The sequence below is a fragment of the Lagopus muta genome, chromosome Z, assembly GCF_023343835.1.
Source record: "Lagopus muta isolate bLagMut1 chromosome Z, bLagMut1 primary, whole genome shotgun sequence".
NCBI lineage: Eukaryota > Metazoa > Chordata > Aves > Galliformes > Phasianidae > Lagopus > Lagopus muta.
In genome coordinates this window covers 62,123,967-62,143,830 of record NC_064472.1, presented here as the reverse complement: position 1 = coordinate 62,143,830, position 19,864 = coordinate 62,123,967, and the positions used below count along the sequence as shown (strand labels likewise).

The window sequence follows — 19,864 nt, the reverse complement described above, 5'->3', positions numbered from 1 at the left end:
TCTGATTTAAAAACTCCCTACAACACGTATAAAGAAACTTACACTGTGGAATTGATATCACAGCTGTAATAACAAACCAGGGTTTCTACCTAGAAGGAAAAAGAATATTGGCATTTTGCCTTCTTTCACACTTGCATTCCTTTCAAGCCTGAAGCAAGTGTAATATGTGAATGAAATTGCTTAGGGTGATGTAGTCTGTCTGCCTTTTGCTAGGTTGTCTTGAAACAGCTGCTCTGAGGTGGGACAGATTGCATGTCCAATGTGAATAAGCGGTGCTGTCCTGCAACAATGGTTGCTGTGTTCTAGCCTGCTTACAAGGAATGTGGGAGAGAATTGCTATCTTGTAACAAATGTTTTGAGTTTGCACTGTTTTCTGCAGATGAATGTGTTGATTTTAAGTTTGATCAGTACTTTCTGAAGCCTGAGCAAAATCTGGAAAGAAGTCAGTTTACTTTTTCGTTCCCAAGACAGAAAGATCAGAGCCTTGGTTTTGCTTCTAGTGTTTGGGTGAACAAGGCAACAAATCAACTATATAATGGCTATTTAACTTTGAAGCAAAATATTAGGCATAATGTTTGTTTTCAGTCTCTAACTGAGAGGCTAGTAAGTGCAAATTACTATTTAATGGAAAGAAAACTATAGTAGGGGTAATCTAGATTAGTTCGGCTTTTTCACAAATCGGGCTTTGTGCACACAACATGTCTGATGCATTCCCTCATCTGTGTTTCCCCACAAGGCAAGAGCAAGATTGATGTAAATACGACATTTGAAGCTGCTGCGAAGCAGGCAGGGAGGAGCATTATTTGTTCTTTGTCTGTGTCCCAAGTGAGATTTTAGCGATGACTAAAAAGGTCAGGTAAAAGGCTTGCAGATGTAAAGGATTTGTTATACTGAGAAAGTAAATTCTGTTGGGCTGGATTTAATTAGCAAAGTTGAGTGGGAAAGTCTGCTCCAGCGGAGGTCACGGAGGAGCTTTGAGGCTTGTGTTACCATTGCCTAGAGACTCGGTCTCCAACCATGATGTAGGTATAATTTGAGTATGAATGCTCGGGCTTTCTTGTAGGCACTTTTTCATAGTGCCTACAAGTGAGATATAAGAGAGTTATATCTCACTTATAAGAAAAGTGAGATTTAGGTTTTCTGTCTGTTTTTTTTGTTGTTGTTCATTTGTTCGTTTTGAGCAAAATGGTAAGTAAAAGGTATCTAAGCAAAATTTGAAAGTCACCTTGCAGGATATGGACAGGATGAGAGAAGCTAAGTTGACTAAATGAGGGAATTTGATACTCAATCTTTGTCTTTGTTTTCTCCCTGTAGATGAAGTTGTTCATGTTTCTGTTCCTGAGAAACTCACCTTTGAGGAAGCAAAAGAGCTATGTCGGAAAAGAGATGGTGTTCTTGCTTCTGTTGGAAACATGTATGTTGCCTGGAGGAATGGCTTTGACCAGTGTGACTACGGCTGGCTGGCGGATGGAAGTGTTCGCTACCCTGCCTCTGTGGCTAGGCCCCAGTGTGGCGGAGGTTTACTTGGGGTGAGAACCCTGTATCGCTATGAGAACCAAACAGGCTTTCCTTACCCAGATAGCAAGTTTGATGCCTACTGCTACGAACGTAAGCTTTTTTAGTTATAATTTTCAGTACACTCACTGTTCTAAGTCTGAAAATTGTTCACTATAATATGTTTTGTTTCAGTTCTTGAAGTGCACGAGTCCTTAAAAAATGTTTTGTCATTGTGGCTTTAAAAAAAGTAATAAGAGAAAAGCCAAACTAAGACAAATGTCTTAAAGTAACATCTTGGTACATTGATGCAAAATTTTAAGGTAAGATTTCAGCCTGCTAAGTACTGTTCTGTTTATGCAGTGATATACACTATCCACAATCACCCTGGGACCTGTGACTGTGGAATGCTATGTAATTCAGTGCCTCATTGCACCCTGATTCCTTGTATGTAATGTCAATGAACATGAGAACAGAAAAAGATGTCTTCTTTGACCAAGGGAGTGACTATCATCTAACCTGATGCTCTATTCTGAATAATGGCAGTAAGAGAGGCTGTTTACAGGTTGCATTTAGCCCTACCCATGGAAATGCCAGTAATCTGGAGGCTGTCATTGGATTCTAGACATTTCCTCCCATCATATTTTTTATGCTTCTAAAGCAGTTGTATGTTCTGCTCTCACCCACGTGATGTTTCACGTACTTTTCAACTGGCACTGTGGATCGTCTAAATTGCCTTTCTTACTGCTACTTTTTTTTAATCTGATATTTTCTGAAGCACATCAAGTATTTGCCACATCCATCTTTAAACTGCATCAATCTAAATCAGATCTCCTTCATGCCTGTCAACTTTCCTTGGTCTTTGGGGTTAAATGTTCCTCTGTAACCTCTTCCATCTTCTGATCAAGCAGCCTGGCTCTGCTGTTATTATGGTGCAGTCTATCCCTGCACAGATTCCATTTGTCTCAAAGATTCCCCAGCTTCTACTATGAGCTTCTTTTCCCTTTACCATTATCACACCTGTGCACTGCAGGTCTAGATCCCTGCCTGTCTCTCTGACCTTCCTGGAACTGACAGTGCTTCATATACCACTATGGAGAACCTGGCCTCATCTGCCCAGCCTCCTTCAGAACACCTCTCTGACAATTCTCTCCATCCTCACTGATGATTACTTACACCTCCACCTCCCCTCCACTTCCAGATAACTTATCCATACATCCTATGATAAACATTTGAGCTGCTATGTAGACCTTTCAAATATTGCAGACCAGATAACTGTGTCAATTAGCAGAGGATTCTATCACCTTGTTTCTGTCCTTTATGATCCCTTCTATCACAGGACTGTTCCTGATGCAAGAGGACACTGATACTATTAGAAGGTCAGTCATGTAAAAGAGGTTGGAGTTTGTGTCTTCCCAGCTGAATGTCCTGAGTCTTACAGGCTCCTCAGCAACACAGGAAGGTCAGACTTCTCAATAATTTCCCTACAGGCCTCTCTGGTGAAGTTCCTGTGGTTACAGACAGTGCTTTTGGCACTAAGGAATAAAGACTGCTTGTGTTGTATTAGTCTTTAACTAAGAAAGTACAGTTTGGAGGGGCTCACTTCTATGACTGTAAGTCACCACTGCTTGAAATTTGCAACCTATGCTGTCCTCAGTTTTGTCAGTGATGAGCTAGTTGAAGATGTGAATCTCTCCAACCAAGGCACTGAAGGCTCCTTTATGAACAAACCTTACTGCTTGAGAACAAATCCCAAGATCTAGTGTAATGTTACAGTCTGATTGTTCACACACACTCGAACGTGCATTTTTTAATTTTTATTATTGTTATTTGTTGCTTGTGAGTTAAATACTGCAAAACTTTGCATGTAAAGGTAGTCCTGGAGGACTTCAGAGGAACTGTATACCAGGAATAAGGACTAGTTATGTTAGGAGTGTGTTTTAATCTGCAGGGCATAATTTTGTCATGTTACTCCTTCTGCCACTTCATATTTATTGTTTGTAAGTTGCAGGTAAAATTAACTAGTGGACATAAAACTCATTAATCCCTCTAAAAAACTGAAGTAAGTACTGAGTGATTTGCTTATAGTCCATGAGTATGGAACTTTTAATGAGAAAATAAAGAAGACCATACCAAGCCACCATAATTTATTAAATAGTGAACTTGAATTCTAGCAATTTTGATTGCAGTCAACATTACATCAGACATAATTAAACACTGCTAGTTAGATGACTCAGGTTTTGCCAAACATATCTTGATTTGTGCAGGGGAAAAAAAAAGAAGTATAATGCTGAATTGTATGTACTCCCCTTCATACTTGCTGAAAACTCTCTCTCCCTCTCATAAGGTGCTTAGAATTTCTCAGAAACCATCTGCAATTCTCCATTGCTTTTGATAAAAGATTTGTGCATGTGTTAGTGAGACTATCTAGTGGTTTGGTCTTTCACATCCCAGACAGCTTCCTGAAGTGGCAGCTGTAGTGAATCACTCTGCTGGTGGAGCCAATCCCTTTTCGGGGACAGAGGAACAGGGAAAAAGTTAAAAATGGCTCTGCAGCATAGCAGGAGATGTGAATTTAAGTCTTTGTTTCAAATGATCCTTTATATGGAAGTTTCATCTAAAGCTTTCCAGTCAGCTTTATTTCAGCATGGCAATACACCACATCAAGTCCTCTATCCTGATGCTCTGAGTGCTTTCAGCTTGATATGAAGTCTAACACAGTGATTCCTGCAGTGCCAAGAAACCAAACATTCTTCCCTAAAACCTTGATTCTTTGCAGTTAACTCTAATAGATTGCCCATAGTTCTTAATATGCTCATTAGGTATTTGATGTTACAAGACATTTCTGTGGCTGAAAAAGAATAAAATGGGGAAGTGGCTATGCACATCTGCTACAAGAAAAAACACTGAGTTCCTCTGCAAACAAGGAAGGAACAAGTTGCCTGTCCAGATAGCACCAGTGCCAAAGGTCTGCAGCACAGATGTTCATACAGTGACCTGGGGTTTTTAAAGCATCCCCATACAGTTTCCTCTGCCAGCAAGGTTCACATTGATCAAGCCTTGAGTACTGTGCCCACATGTTGATATTTTGTTTGAAGTGCAACAACAATGACTGAAGACCTGCACTTCTACTCATGCTGAGCAACACTTTCCTCCCTGAGCAAGACCACTGCAGCAAATGCTGCCCAGCACCAGAGTCTAGCTCTCAAATTTACATGTACTCTAAAGCAATAGGTCTGTGGCAAAGCAGGCAGCTGTTTGAATCATTATGAAGACAAGTCTTGAGTTTAAGAAAAGGGATACTTCTTTCTTCAGCCCTCCTTAAAGTCTTTACTCCTAATTTGTGATTGAATGTATTTAAATGGAATATCACAATATATTAATTTTAGATTGCAGTAGAGTTAGAAGAAGCTTCAACTGATGCATTGAAAATCTAACTTTCAGACTCACATGATCAAAATATGTATTAAAAAAAGCATAACTCAACTGTAAATTAAAACCAGTAGGCACTAATTTCAATAAAACAGCTGACCTGGACAATATTTAATAGTGAAGTTCAACTTTTAAACTTCAGCTCTTTTCTGGCTACATAATTACGTTGTGCAAAGTGTCTTTACTTCTGGTAAACAGAAGTGGTCTAGACTAGTAATATATGATTTAAAATCTAAAAATCTTGTTAAAAAATAACAACCCTCTTCGCTTTGATCAATCCTTTTCTTATTCTACAGAAACCACATGACTCTGAATTTCTGAAATATTATCCATGTGTTTCAGCTCATCCTTTGAGTATTGCCAGACATCTTAGGGTTTTTTGTTTGTTTGTTTCTGTCAATGGTTTACGGGCTGGTTTGGCCCGGTTCCGTGACGAGCAGGGTAGAGGGATCTACAGATCTGCACCTCTGGAAAAAAAGGAAACAGGGGACCCCAAAATAATTAAAACAGCGGCAACGATCTGAGGAGAAACAAACTAATTTACTAAATATATTGTCGGAATGCAAGATAACACACTATAATACAATATAATCAGAATAGAAGCTAATAAATCAAATATAATGAGAGAGAGAATGTCCGAAAGGTGGATAGGCCTCACCACAACGCTGAGGTGAGATGCGCAGTCTGGTTGAGCAGCAGGGAGACGGGAGCAGCGCCCACGACGAAGGGCAGGCGAGAAAGAGCAATCAGGTGACCTTGCCAGGAGTTAAACCTCCTCTCCCTGACCGCAAGGTCCCCTGGGGAATGCAGTTCTTCTTCTCTTCAGGGCAGGTACCCAGGACTTGAGCATTGACAGTTAAAGTCCCAGTGCCCCACATGATGTTATGATGTGGAATACCGAAAGCCAAAAATCACAAAACCATGACAGTTTCTCTAAGAGGTGCCTAATCATGTATCTGATAAAGCTTAAAAAGTTTCAGATTAAATTAAGTACTTGAAGCTCCCTGGAGACCATCATCAAGGGAAGTTTTTCAGGTGTTAAACTATAGGACTTCTAGTCACGGTTCAAAACAAACAACAAAAAAAAAACAACCCATTCAAAAAAAATCCACGCAAGAATTAATGGTAGAACAGCTGTAGAACAACTGATAAGAGAATAAAACATTGCTTCAGCAAAAAATTCCTTCATTTTTAATTGGATACCTGTTTAATATTTCATTGTTGCATGGAGCTATAGGGTATTTATTTAACCCCGTTCTCACCCCAGCCTCTGTCTCTTCACGCTTAATTCAGTGAAGTGTGTGGGAACCTTGCACAGACTTCAACAGACTTTGGATTAGGCATTTTATACTGCATTATGTGTAGAATAAATTGTGCTCCAGAAATGCACTAAGCAATATCTGTGCAGTTTTTGATGTGCATATCAGTAGCAAAACTGAAATAGATACACACAGAGGTCAATGAAGCTTTGAAGAATAAATGCACGTTTTACTGAGAAAAGCTGGTTTATTAAAGCTGAATACTTTCATAGAGCTGTATGGTTTTTGTGAACTTCTCAGTAAAACAGTTTTTTGTTTGCCTCAAAACATCTGTTCGACATTTTGGAATAATTCTGCTCTGGATTGACCATTTTGTTTCATATTTGCTTTTTCATTTTGACTTTTTATTTCATGCCCCTTCACTGATTCTCTTTCATTACACTCTTTGGTTTGGCTTTATGATTTCCTTTTAGCTGGGAACTGGGAAATTCTGCATCAGAGGAAGCATTTCCTTGCATAGTCACCCATGAACAGGGTTTGTGTTTGGTTTTTTTTTTCTTTCTTTATTTTTTCTTTCAGAAGAGCTGCATCAGGAGTCATTTCAAGTTATCTACTTCTTGGGTCTTGCTGATTTTCTGGGATGAATGGGTTTTGCTCATTTGCTGCTTCATCTGAAGTTCAAAATCAGTGCATTTTTTACAAAGAAATACAGGAAGCTACAGTCTTCATAATATGCAACAGGAACTTATCTTTGTAAGACCCAAAGGGAAAATACTTGTCTCTATGCAGATTTCTGTCCTGTCAGCCCCAAAGCCTTTCCAATCTGAACCCTCTGTTTCTTATTATTTTATTTGGTGTGTTTCATTAGGATGCGGGTTTTGGTAACTTGATAGCAATGTTTTCTATGGAAGTGAGAAAAAATTAGAAAGAAGAAAATGTCCTCCAGCATTAGCCATCATGACAACAAACTGCTGCCCAGGAGCATGAACTGTTCTTAGCTTGTCTGACAGCAAAAAGGATAACATTTTTAGGCATAACTCAAAAGCTGGCAGAAACACTGTTGACTATTTGTTTGCTGTGTGTTCCTGGGTTTTGAAAACATTAAATAACTAAGCAGTCCTATTCTTTTCCACAGCAATCATCAATGACTGTATGTCCCACCTATTTTCTGGATGAGAGATCATTTCTAGCCTCATGTCAGGGGCAGCACGGAGGGAGATCTGTGGGTTTTTGGTCATCTTGAGAATGGCTGCAGAAGGTTGTAGACTCAGCGATAGTGGTACTCAGCACACAACAATGTAAACATGGATTAAATTTTAAAAAAACTGTTTATCTTTAGAGAAACACAGTAGAATACAGATTTTGTCAAAGCCAGCATCCTCCACCTCTTCACAGCTCAGTTTAAGTGTCAGCATGGGCAAAATAACTTTGAGCAAGCAAATGTTTGTAGGTGATGGTGCTGGCTGGTATGTGCAATAATGTGGGCTGTGCTCATGCTCCCTTTCCCTTTGTGGAGTTGAGGCCTTATTGCAACAAAACAGTTCTCTGGCTTTCATTATTTTGCTCAGATGGCGGATTTCTATGCCTCTTCCAAGTATGCTGTTTAGCCAGACCTACAAAGCAACAGAGCTGTCCAGAAATGTCTAAATTCCCAGGCTCCCTGCAGGGTCTGTGAGTGAATGTCATGAAGGCTGTGAAGGAAGGCTGTGCACAAGGACAACTTCTAGTGGTTCTTATGTCAGCCTGCCACACTTACAGAGTGAAGGGATTTTGCAAAAGCATTCAGAGCACACGAAAAATAAGCAAGGAATTCTCTGTGCCACACACCTTCCTGATACCTGTAGAAGGGTGATGAGGTGGTGGCTGGGTGCAATTTAACCTTTTAAATATCATGTGAAGTATAAAGACAGGATTTGATTTACCCTGGACCAAGTCCTGTAATCCAGCTGCAGCCTTTTGGTGTCTCTGGAGGTACAGCTTCAGGTTCATGCACTTCTTTTGCCAAAGAATGCAAATATGCATTTCTCTGAGAGGTCCACAGGTGGGTTGCTGAAGCACACCCCTGAGCACAGTGAACAGGGAAGGAAAGGGGACGCAATGGGAGGCATTTTCTTTTCATCCTCTTGTATAAAAAAGGTAGAGGGTCTGTCCCTTTGGGTATTTAAGTACAAGGAGGACAAATCCTTTTTACTCTTTATTGCCTGTGCTCATTGCTTTGGGAGCTGCATACCACCCATGGAACATACAGGTAATTTGTCTCCTTTCACAGTGGGTGGCAAGAACAAAGCACTGAGATTTTTTGTACCAGTTCCTGACTGAAGTGACAATCTTGGCTTTCTTTATTCTTCCATCATTTATTTTTGCAGCCAGAAAACAAAGGTTGTTTTTTTTTATTTAGTGCTGGAATGTGGACTTTGTTAGGAAGAGCTGAGTAAAGAAGCTCACCTAAATTTTGTATCCTTTGGCAGTTTAATTATAAATAACATGGAAAGAGAAGTACTTTTTGCTACTGTTCTTTCTATGGGCAGGCAAGTTAAAATTTGTTCACAGAACCACATTTACATCTGGGGAAACTAGGGATAACATCCTTCCCCCCTTAGCTGCCTGAGCAGATATTACAGAACAGTAAATATATTACAGAACAGTATCTGTGTTTATAGAGCTCATGGTGCTGCTGCCCATGCTGCGTTGTTAGCTGGAAGGAAGCAGCCTTAGCTGCCAGTGTCAGGAGGATGCATAACCTTTCTTTCTCAAGTTTTTCCTTTCAAATAAAGTAGACTGCCAACTAGTTATTGATTTGAATTATTACTTTTAAGAATCCCACTTAGTTTCTCTGATTTTGCATGTATTTTTTAAGTGAAAAATGGCACTGCATTCAGATTTTTCATTATTTTTCTCATTACATTTGGCTGTGTTCTGATATCAAAACACAATGTGGGTAAGTGGGAGTATATTCCTAGAGTAATAGGGAAACTGCATAGCTGGAACATCAGATGTTGAGGTCTCCATATGATATCACACATCTCACAGGCAGTGAAGGGGTACCTAGTTGGTGTACTACTGACAAATCTTTGGCTCTGTCTGTAGCCCAAAGTTCCAGTTTTTATTTTTTTCTGTTCTGATCTGATTCTTAGACTTGTCCAGGCAGTGAGGTTCTGCCTATTGTTTAAATTCCAGATGGGGCATCTTGCAGGGGAGCATTCAGAACTGTGCTGGTGCTCGGGCAGGTGGCAGGGAAGGAACAGACACTAAGAGCAAACTTAATGAAGCAGCAGTTATCACAGTATGTGTACATGAAACACAGCAAACTGCTGGTGTAGGCATACTCAAAATGGATGGAAGATGTCCATTAAAAACCATTAATTTGGATCTTTTCAACATCAGTGTTATTCTGGGAAAATTTTTTTTGGCTTGTGATTCATAGAAAGAATTCAGCATTTCCAGGTTTTAGTGTGACTTAAAACTTTTTATGTATTTATATATTTTTTAATTGTCCTAGGTGCTGACAGTAACTTGAAGAAATCTCTTTTTTTATCTATAGGGTCTATGTTCATCCAGGTTCTTACATACATACCTAAATGTAAGCACAGAAACAATATCTCCAAGTGCAAAGAGACTGCATCAGTGGCTCATTTTAGACACATGGTTAAAGTTTTGTGGAACTGATTATGCTGAAAATGTATATATAAAAGTCATAATGTAGATAATTTATGTAATCTTTTACGAAAGCATTTTCTCCTCCAAGAAGTACACCTAGATATCCTGAAAGTATTATTAAATAGAATAGAACATATTAAAATCCTTTTTTGGTAATTGCAAAGTTAAACCATGTATAAAGTAGTGCATTGTGATTTCCTTGAAAAAATATTAAGTTTTAATATTACTCCATTATTTTAAATCCTTCTTTAAACATTAGTGGGAGAGAAGAGGAAGAAAGTGCTGTATAGTGAAAACATAAAATAAACAGAGAATGAAAATGTGCAGTATCTTTATGAAACCATATACTCCATCCAAAATCAACTTAATTCAGACTGTTCAATATAAAAAGAATTGATTAAAAACCTGAAAGATAGTCTTTGATATGAACAGCTGCTGGTGAGATAATTTGCTTTCTTGGTGCTAGTATGTTCGTGAATATTATTAGGAAAATCTGCCTCATGTCTTGCATAAGAAGAACAGAGGAGATAGCATATTGCATGCGTGTTGCAAGAAGTACAGTAATACAAAACATCTGGGTGAAGAGTTCGAACTGATGTTCATTCTACTAAAAAGGCAATCCTCTCTTCGGTTTTGTCTTTTCTCACAGAAGGAAAAAAAAAAAAAAAAAAAAAAAGAACACTGATAGATTTCTCCAAGAAACTCAAAACACAAACTCAAAAAGGTCTGTGAACCTGAATAATGTGTATGGAAAGCCTTATATATCGCATTTATGATGAAACAGTTTTGGAGGCCCTAACGTTTATTTGAACCAGAACTGCTCTTTGCATGTTGGCAATTGCATGTCTTGGAAAAGAGAAAGTTAGGCTGTTCATTGATTAATTATTAAAATAATACATATATTACTTATACCAGTATATGAATTCACATTTGCTAAATCAAATACACTTGCTATTTGGTCAGATTTACTGCCAGTGTACTGATTTTATCACTGATAAGCAGATAATTATAGGAAACAAAAAGTAACTGCATTTTGGGCATGAATCTGATCTTTTGGCACTTGCAAACACTTCCAGGAGATCAGGAAGTTGCTTATATTTCCCAGCCACAGGAGAATTAAGTTACTTTTCACTTCACTGCCTATAAAACCAACTTTTGTGCCCTCATTTTTATCTAGCTTTGTAAAAGAGTATTAGGTACCAATATTCTTTCCAAGAGTGCTCTTAATTGTCTCTTAAGGGAGAGTAATTGGGCACTCAATTGATGATATTTGCTGCAAAACAAATTCAGTCTTCATTAAGGAAATGCATCCTGTGTTTGAAAGGGATAATATGGCACTATGTTTTGTGCTTCCCACTTTGCTGTTCAGAGGAGGTGTGTGACAGATCTGTGGTTCTTTGGTGTCAGCGCAGCAATTAACTGCTGCCACTCAGCAGAGCTGTTCTGATTTACTTTTCACTCCCTGCTTATGAAAAGAAACTCCATGCCTCAGACCACCCTGCACGCTCAGTGACGAAAAGCACTGTAAAGCATAGTACTTCTTAAGTTGTTGATTTTGGGAGCAGCATCTCATATTCAAAGATCATAGGTACTGAAACAAATAATGAGTATCCTCTTCAGGTCATAGGACCCTGAACTCAAAAGTCACTGGTATTAAGGCTGTGCTTTGCTTAGTGAGCTTTCAAGAGTTTTGCTCCTGCTTGTTCAAGTGCTCAACTTTGGCCTACAAAAAATGTGTATAAGTGGCTAAATCTTCCTTATAAAGCAACACACACATGTACACAAAAGATTGGATATGTGGTAGAAACTGAATCTATTCCTTTTTCTGCTGGCAAAGAACATCATTTTAAACACAGCAACATCCTGCATTTTTACCCTCACAATTTCTTTTTCACTTTCACTTCTTCAAGAAAGCTGAAATATCATTTCTATTTCCTCATTCCACTGCTCTGTAAATCCACCTACATATTCTAAGCAGCCAGGGTCTGGCTAGCAGCTTCTGTCTCCTTCAAGGTAGTTCAAATAGCTTTTTTACAAAGGTGACATTCTCAAAGTTTTGTGTGTGAAACTAAACAAACATTTGCATGACCTTCACTTGCAAAGGCAAAATCCACATGTTCAATATCAAAGGCTCACCCATTTAGGCATAGTGGTGTGAAAGTAACTGAACTGTGCATACATACTGGGTTTGCTTGAGAATAAACTGTCACTACACAAATATATATAGCTACAGTTGAGCCTTCCTAAATATTTTTTCCTTGTTTACATTCTGTTATTTCTGCATACTCTTAACTCCTTTAATTTTTCCAGTGTTACTGAAGTCCCAGGTCATTATCTGGAACATCTTCATCTCTGTGCCAGGCAGTAATAACCCAGTTTCAGAATGCACTTTTCTCCCAATAAGTAACTGGTATTCATTCCTTACAATAGCTAGAGTTTCCTGGTCTCTTTTACTATCTCACAGTAGTAAAAAGAACCCTCTGGTTTCAGGCTGGAGTCACAAAATATTGAATCTGATTTGATATTTGTGTGTTGGAGGATAGATTTCTTTGCTCAAATAGATGTTTAGCAGTATTTTCTTAGACGCCAAATGTCTAATAATAACTGACTGTGGTAAGTTGCTAGTTCTCATATATGCAATCTATTTAATGCATCCTCCTTGTGCTTGGTGTAATGCTTTGCTCTTAGCTGGTGTCCATCCAAGTTTTCTGACTCTTAATCACTTGGAAATGAACATGATTTATGACTTTCACACCCCCCACCTCTCTATTCCTGTTGCTCTTCTGAAGATTGCTGACCTAGAAGAACTGGCAGAAGGGGAGACATATCTACCTAGGACTTTTCCTGAGTAAATCTTGCCTTCTGAGCACAAATCCACCTTTTTCAAGAGTTTAAATTCCATTACCAAAATTTGGAGTGGAATGATTCATTTCCTGCTCTGGTGGGGTAGCAATCTGTGGCAGGATTGGACAGAGAAATGGCACCAGGATCCTCTAAACCATCACACTTTGGTTCATTGAAATGACATAAAGTTATTTGTGCCTACTTAGCTATCCAGCATAGCTACCCTTTACTGCTCACATCATTTAGGAGGTTCATCGCTCTGCTTTTTCATGAGAATTCTGAGAGTTCAGCACTCTCATGGAAGCACTTTTGTTTGTGAAGGAAGTTCAGTTATATCTTTAAAGTGTTTTCCAGAGATCATCATCATAGCAATAAGTTTATGGTCTTACGGTTTACTGTTCTCACCTTTCCCCGTAATCAGAATTTCTCTCAGTGTAATTTAAAGCAGTGCAGCAATTCTTGCATTTTAATACAGAATTTTCTGATGGTATGTTTGTTCCTGTTTCTCAAGTGTGCTCTCCTGTGAGGATTCCTTTTTGCAATCAGTAATTATGTGCTGAAAATAAACTGAAGTGCTGTTTCAGTCTCCTTATGCATTTGAGTTGTATGCTATAGTAAGCTTTGAAGAAAACCCACAGATTTGCAGTACTACTCATTTATGCCATTGTGGAATAAACTTTTATATGTCCTGATCAGTATTTAGCTGTCGAATGGATACTTGTATAGTATTAGGATACTCAGAGATAATTATATAAATAACAGCTACAAAGAATACTGCTCCTGTTCTCATTTCATTTGACATTAAGTTACATGCAACTTTAATAATATGATATTTATGTCACTCAAAGCTCAGTTGTATGCTCAACAGTTGTCGAAAGCTTTTTTGCCTCTATACATATTTCTCAATGTAACATGTAATTTCTTCTAGGAATATGTGAACTATTTGAAAATGTTGGTAATCTTACTGAATGATTCCTTAACTTTTCTTTATTCTCTCTCTTTTTTTTTTTTTTTTTTTTTTTTAAAGGTAAAAAAATTGTATCAGAGCCTACAACTGTTAAGCTGGTTACAACTCTGAAAACTGACAGTGTGAAACTATCAACTGCTAAAGTTACTCTTAAACCTTCTGTTTTTGAGAGTTCAGTTACTGAAGTGGCTGTCACCAAAACAAAGGTCCCTGCTTGGGAGGAAGCAACCCTAGAGAATGAAGATACAAAAATGACTACTGAAGTGGCTGAGGAGAAAAGGGAAATGGAGGTGCTTATGGAGAACATTAAGTTAACCACCCTTTTACCTCAGACTGTCACAGATGGTGAAATAAGCCCTTATGATATGCTGGGAAGGACTGAATATGATGTTTCACCTAGGTTAACAGAGAGCACATCTGCAGCTTTGGAAGTGGAGCACACTTACTCTGAAGCAGAATTGTCCGAGGAACAAGGTAGGTCTGAAAGCACTGAGGACGCTTTCTTGACCTCTGTAGTTTTTCAGGATAGCACAGCTGTAGCTAAGAGTTCCACTGGTTCGTGGGAAGATATTGAAACAGGAGATACACAAAAACATGATGCTGATAATCAGACTGAACAAATAGAAGTGGGTCCTCTGATGACAGCTACAGATAGCTTGGTACCAGCTTCTCAGAGAGAGTTACCCAGGACAGGGACTTCAGTTTCACTAACAAAAGAAAATCTGTATCTTGGTTCTCAGTCAACAAAAGAACCCACAAAAAAATCAATGGAAGCAAAATCTGACAAGAAACTTACAACTGTTGTAATCCCTAAGGCTTTATTCACTGATCAGTATGATCTTACTACAGAGGGGGAGGGAAGAGAGAGCATGTACACCATTATGCCTGATAGAATTTCTGGCATGGCTCTGGTTAGCATCCCAGAATCAGATGTGCCTGCTGTATCAGAGACACTCATAGATGAGCTTGTGGTAACCACTGGACAATCTTCTACAGCAGATGAGTCAACTCCATTCATTAAATTTAGTTCGTCTGCAACTGTGTTTGATAATGAGGCATCAGCTGAGGGAAGCAGAGAGGATTTAAAAGATGTGCATCACACTACGTCATCTGGAATACCTGTATCCTTTTCTGTATTCACTGCCAATGAAACAGGATCTGTTCTCACAGAAGGTACCATTGCCCCACAAAAGTTTGAAGAAGGCATCACATCTGTTCTTCACTCATCTCAGCAAACAGAAGGATCAGCTATTTTAGAAAAGCAGGAAAAAACAAAGGAGCCAGAAGTGAGGACAATAGATGATGAGGTCCTTTATGTCACAACTGTTTTTCCTGCTTCTGTTAGTGCAAGATCTGAGGGACGTTTCGTAAGTGAGAAGTTCACACACACTCCTCCAGTTTCTGGCATGTGGCTACAGACAGATAAGGATCAGGGCTATATAACAGAAGAAATATCTCATACTAAGAGAATTGAGCTAGACTCTGAAGATGGTATCTCTGGAATGGAGCCTACATCATCTCCAGAGCAAATTATAGAATATACAAAGCATCTGAGAGCTTCAGTTTCAGCAGTAACGGATGAAACCAACACAAGCATGGAGACAGCAGAAACAAAAAGTGATGAAGAAGCTGTATCAGCTGATTTTGATTTGAGTGAAGGTACTACAGATGTCTTCCATACAAGCAACTCTTTAGATTTGGAAAAGTTTACTGTATCCGAAATATCAGTGGATGAAAGTAGTGCAACATTTAAATCGTTTAGCTCCTCTAGTGGTACTGTGTTACCAACTGCTGTGCCCACTGTCCTGGAGGTGACTGATCATGAAGCAGATGAAACATCAGGACATGTTATGAAAATGACTCTTTCTACACCAGAAGGTGAACAAAGAAAGACTACTGAGAAATCACCAGCAACCTCTGCTGAAGATGAAGTCTCTACAGGGACGGAGATCTCAAAACACACAGTGACAGAAGAAGGCCAGACAACCAGTGTGACATCCACTGTGGAGAAGTCAGTGGTAACACTTCAGGAAAGAGGAGGAGAAACATCTGTTGGCTTAGGAGTAACAAAGGAACCCCTTAAGTTTACAAATTTAACTGAGATAGAGAATACATTTCCACAGAGAGAACATGATATTTCACTAGTTCCAGTCACTGTAGGTAGTGAGAACATTGGAGTTACTGATCAGACTTCTTTTGACAATATCATTCATACTGAAGCAACAGTAACAAGTGCAAAAGCTAGTGAAGTTTTTCCAAAGGAGCTCTCCACAAAAGATCAAGATAGGGAACTAGGTACTGCCACAGGGTCTACCTTGTTTGTGACATCTGTCCAAATGCGTGAACAAAAGACGACAGCAAGATTTGAATCATCTCTAACAACCACTCTGGAAAAACACGATGAGACAGGTTCAGCCGATGATGAGATGTATCCAGCAACAGAATTATCAGTGCCTGCATTAATGCTTACAGAATATGGACAAGTTTCAGGGCCTGTTGTAACTAGCACCAGGTCTTCGCATCTCACAGTGACTCCCAAGGCTGAGACTGCTACTGAGCAAGAAGAGAAGATTACAGAAGCGATGCCTGTAACGTTTGGTACGCAGGCAAAAGTGTATGAAAGCAAAGGAACCACCACAAGGGAAGAAGACAGAAATATAGGGAGCTGGAGTTCTGTGTTGCCCCCCCATAAGATGCTGAGTAGTCCTTCTACTGCAGGAAGCATTAGTCTTCTGACTTTGGGAGCTTCTCCAAGTCAAACTCCAGAAGGTTCAGGAATATCAGAAGAGCTGGAAGAAGTCAGAACAGTTCCATTTTCATCTAAGGCAACAGTTAAAACAACTGTGCTCAGTGATGTAGATACATCATCTGTTAGTGCTGTAGAGAAAATTCAGCCTACCTCAGCATCCAAACCTTTTGTTTCTCTCAAGACGCCACGTATTATTCCCGAGGAAGATGAGGAGGTAACAAGCAGTGACATCATAGTAATTGATGAATCTATTTCTGCAAGTAAAGCCACTGCTGAAGATGATCTGACAGGAAAGATGGTAGAACCAGAAATTGATAAGGAATATTTCACATCATCAACTTCTACTGCAGTTTCACGTCCTACTGCCCCACCCACAGTGATGGAGGCCACAGAGGCCTTGCAACCACAAGAGGTGTCTCCTACTTCACAGCCTGATAGTGGAACTGACATAAGATTGTATGTTATTCAAATCACAGGCAATGATACAGGTAAGATTTTGCCTTTTAGACCTGCAATCCATCGTGATGGACAGTGTATAATAACAGGCTGGTGTGACACTTCTAGAATATACAGGAAGTGCTACTTGGATCACTGAAGCATGCAAAGCACAAGTTTTATCTAGACAACAATTTGCTAAGTGTTGGTAGGTCTATTTTTCTATCAATTCAAAATGATTGGAAAAGTGTTATATATATGGCTTCAGGTGAGGTTAATTTCTATGTAAGAATAATATTGAACTGTTACACTTCCTATTAAGACTAATGGTGGTTATATTCCAGTTTTCTTACTTAATGTTGTCACGTCACTGATTTAACTTCAGCTATCTGTGGAACAAGCATTTTAATTTCACAGCTTCCATTCCATGCGTTACTAGTCCTAAACAAAGCACTAGATTATTTTAACATTCCATTAGTCCGTAGCAATTAACAATGCCATGTACATGTAGTCAGCTAAAAAAGGCTAATGCATCCTGCTGTGTCCTAAGATGGATCTCCTGTGATTTTAGAGAAAGGTTTCTGAAGTTTTCTTAGATTTTTTCTACCAGTTTTACAGAATCTGAGATGTAAGTTGATGTAATTTTTTGCAGTTTCATTCTATTTTTTAGCTGATGACATTGTACATGTGTATGCAGCTTCAATTCCATGGGTATCCAGAACAGAAACTTCTGAAGTAACAATGAACTCTTTAATTTTATTAAGAATATGTCTCCATAATTCAAAAGTTGAAGAAGCGTGTAAAATGAACGTTACTTAAGGAGCCTTGGTAAAACCTTATTTTTAAAAATTAGGCGTTGAACACTGATAAAAAGGAAAAGCTCAAATATCTAGTGTGTTCGGTATTGCATTCTGTTTTGTTTTTTGTTTTTTGTTTTTTTTTTTTCAACAGAAACAGTAAAAATTCATTCTATGCTTTTTATAGCTTAACTGTATGTGATGCTTTTGAATGATTATGCAAGAAACTGTTTTGTCATTGGTTCTTTGCCATAATCTCCTCATTTTGAATAATGTATCCAACAGAAATTATAACTTATAGAAGTCTGGTAGACTGGTTTTATTAAGTTTATGGTTGGTAGAATTATGTTTAAAAATCAAGAGGCAGAAGTAGAACCCTTGAGATGTGCTGTATTGTTATTTGACTTTCCCAGTGGACTTGGTATGTTTATTTACTTTGTGCTTGTTACTGTACTTTATATTTACTGGACATAAAACTACACAAGTCATATCAGCAGTGACTGAACCTATTTCAGCAAACAATAGTTATTTTAAAATTTAAGCACTACTTTTGTTTCTGTGACATATTATCTTTATCTTAACTGAAGCCATAGTTGTTGCCAGTGTCTTGGAAATCTCAACTGAATGAGACAAAAGCGGTAAGTCAGAACAGAATTTCTCAAGACTAGAGTTAAGTTACATGTTTTTATCCCTTAGGAAGTTTGGATAATTCTGTTTAACAAGTAATAGGAGGACTGCGTAGTAGTGAAATAATAGTTTTCTCTGTTCCATTGTTGATTTATACAGTAGTTTGTTGCGCAATTGAGTAGATGTCTTCAGGCAGCTGTTTGTTCCACATGGATGGGAAGTAGTAGGATGGTTTGGCAGTGTGTGGAATCTGCCTGTCTTTTCAGATAATGCCTACAGTGTATGATTCGGGATTTTTCTCTGTCTCCCTCAGATAGTCTTCTTTATGCTTTCTTTGGAATGCTGTGGGTAGGAATTAATCCAGTTCCTAATTTCTGGACTACCTAAAGAACAGCAGATCAGTGCACAGCCATGATTTCTCTCACTGGGGTGATGTAGTCCTCAGAACCGACTTTATTCGGGGTTTATCTTTTGGTTCTTCACAAACATTTTTCTAGTTATACATGTGCATATTTTTGATGGTTATATGTTGAATTAAAGTTTACAGCCTTAAAATTCTGCCCTTAGGACTGATTTAGTCTATCAGCATAGGAAAAAAAATATCCTAGAATAGTATGGTAGTATCTTCATTTTGCTTAAATAATAATAGGATTTATCAAGTACCCAGTGAAAGGTCAAGAAGGAGCTTTATTCTTCTATTTTCATGTGTGACAGTGATAATTCCTCCATTTAGATATTCAGAGAGAAAAGCCACCCTATGCCTACTTGCAACAAGTTAAATCAGAGCTGCCAAAGATTTGTTTTGTCTGAGGATATGGTTTAGGGCTTTCTTTTCTTTCTCCAGAAATGAGAGACTGTGCTTGAAACAGACTGCCAAGCCAAGTTTCACTTCATTGTTATGCAGTCCATAAACTTTTCTTTGTACTGAAGAAAATGTATATAGGAGGTGCTAAAGAGGAATGAATTTGTCAAGTATTACTAACATATGCCCTTCACACAGACACAGTTCAACTTCTTATTCTTTCATTGTTTGTCTGAAAATTGATCTGCAGACATACTCAAACTACGTAAATTGTGCCTCTGATGTTTTGTTCTCAGCTAAATGACAGCAAGACATAGTTTTCACTATCTCTTACTCATAAAACAGGAGTTTTTCCTTTTTTGCTTTGGCATTCATTACAAGGCAATACAGTTTAGCATTCTTAAATAAAATAATCAGTGGAGAATATCAGAAAAGGCCCTCATGATTTTAAAGTCATTATCCAGAAGTATATTTTTAGAAATGGCAATTTCTTTTTACCAAACCCTTCAAACAACAGCTGTTGTGGAATAGTAATGGGAAATCTGCTATATAAAGGGCATATATGAATGTGTATAAATGAATGTAGTATTTTCCTTCTTGTGTGTGCACAAGTATTGGAAATATCATTGGGATTAGTTTTTTTTTTAATCTTTCTTCACCACGTTGCCATTCAGCTTTCTTCAGAAGCAGTACTCAATGGAAATACATTATCACATTTGGTTCCCTAGCCACATGGCTACAGTATAGTCATGCTATTATACTAACAGCCGAATAGCACTCTCTGCAGTTCCATTTACCATC

General features: G+C 38.4%; 1 protein-coding gene across 4 annotated transcripts in view; it reads left to right on the top strand.

Annotated features, from left to right (window-relative positions):
• The window catches only part of VCAN (versican), a 107,037-nt gene that overhangs the window by 36,884 nt on the left and 50,289 nt on the right, over positions 1-19,864 (top strand). For 2 of the 4 annotated variants that reach the window (XM_048932251.1, XM_048932250.1), the window contains exons 6-7: positions 1,315-1,608; positions 13,714-14,127. In XM_048932251.1, coding sequence (XP_048788208.1) covers positions 1,315-1,608; positions 13,714-14,127 — 708 coding nt within the window. Of the gene's footprint in view, positions 1-1,314; positions 1,609-13,713; positions 16,891-19,864 lie in introns of all 4 variants that reach the window. The other 2 variants (XM_048932249.1, XM_048932248.1) reach the window with 1 other exon arrangement.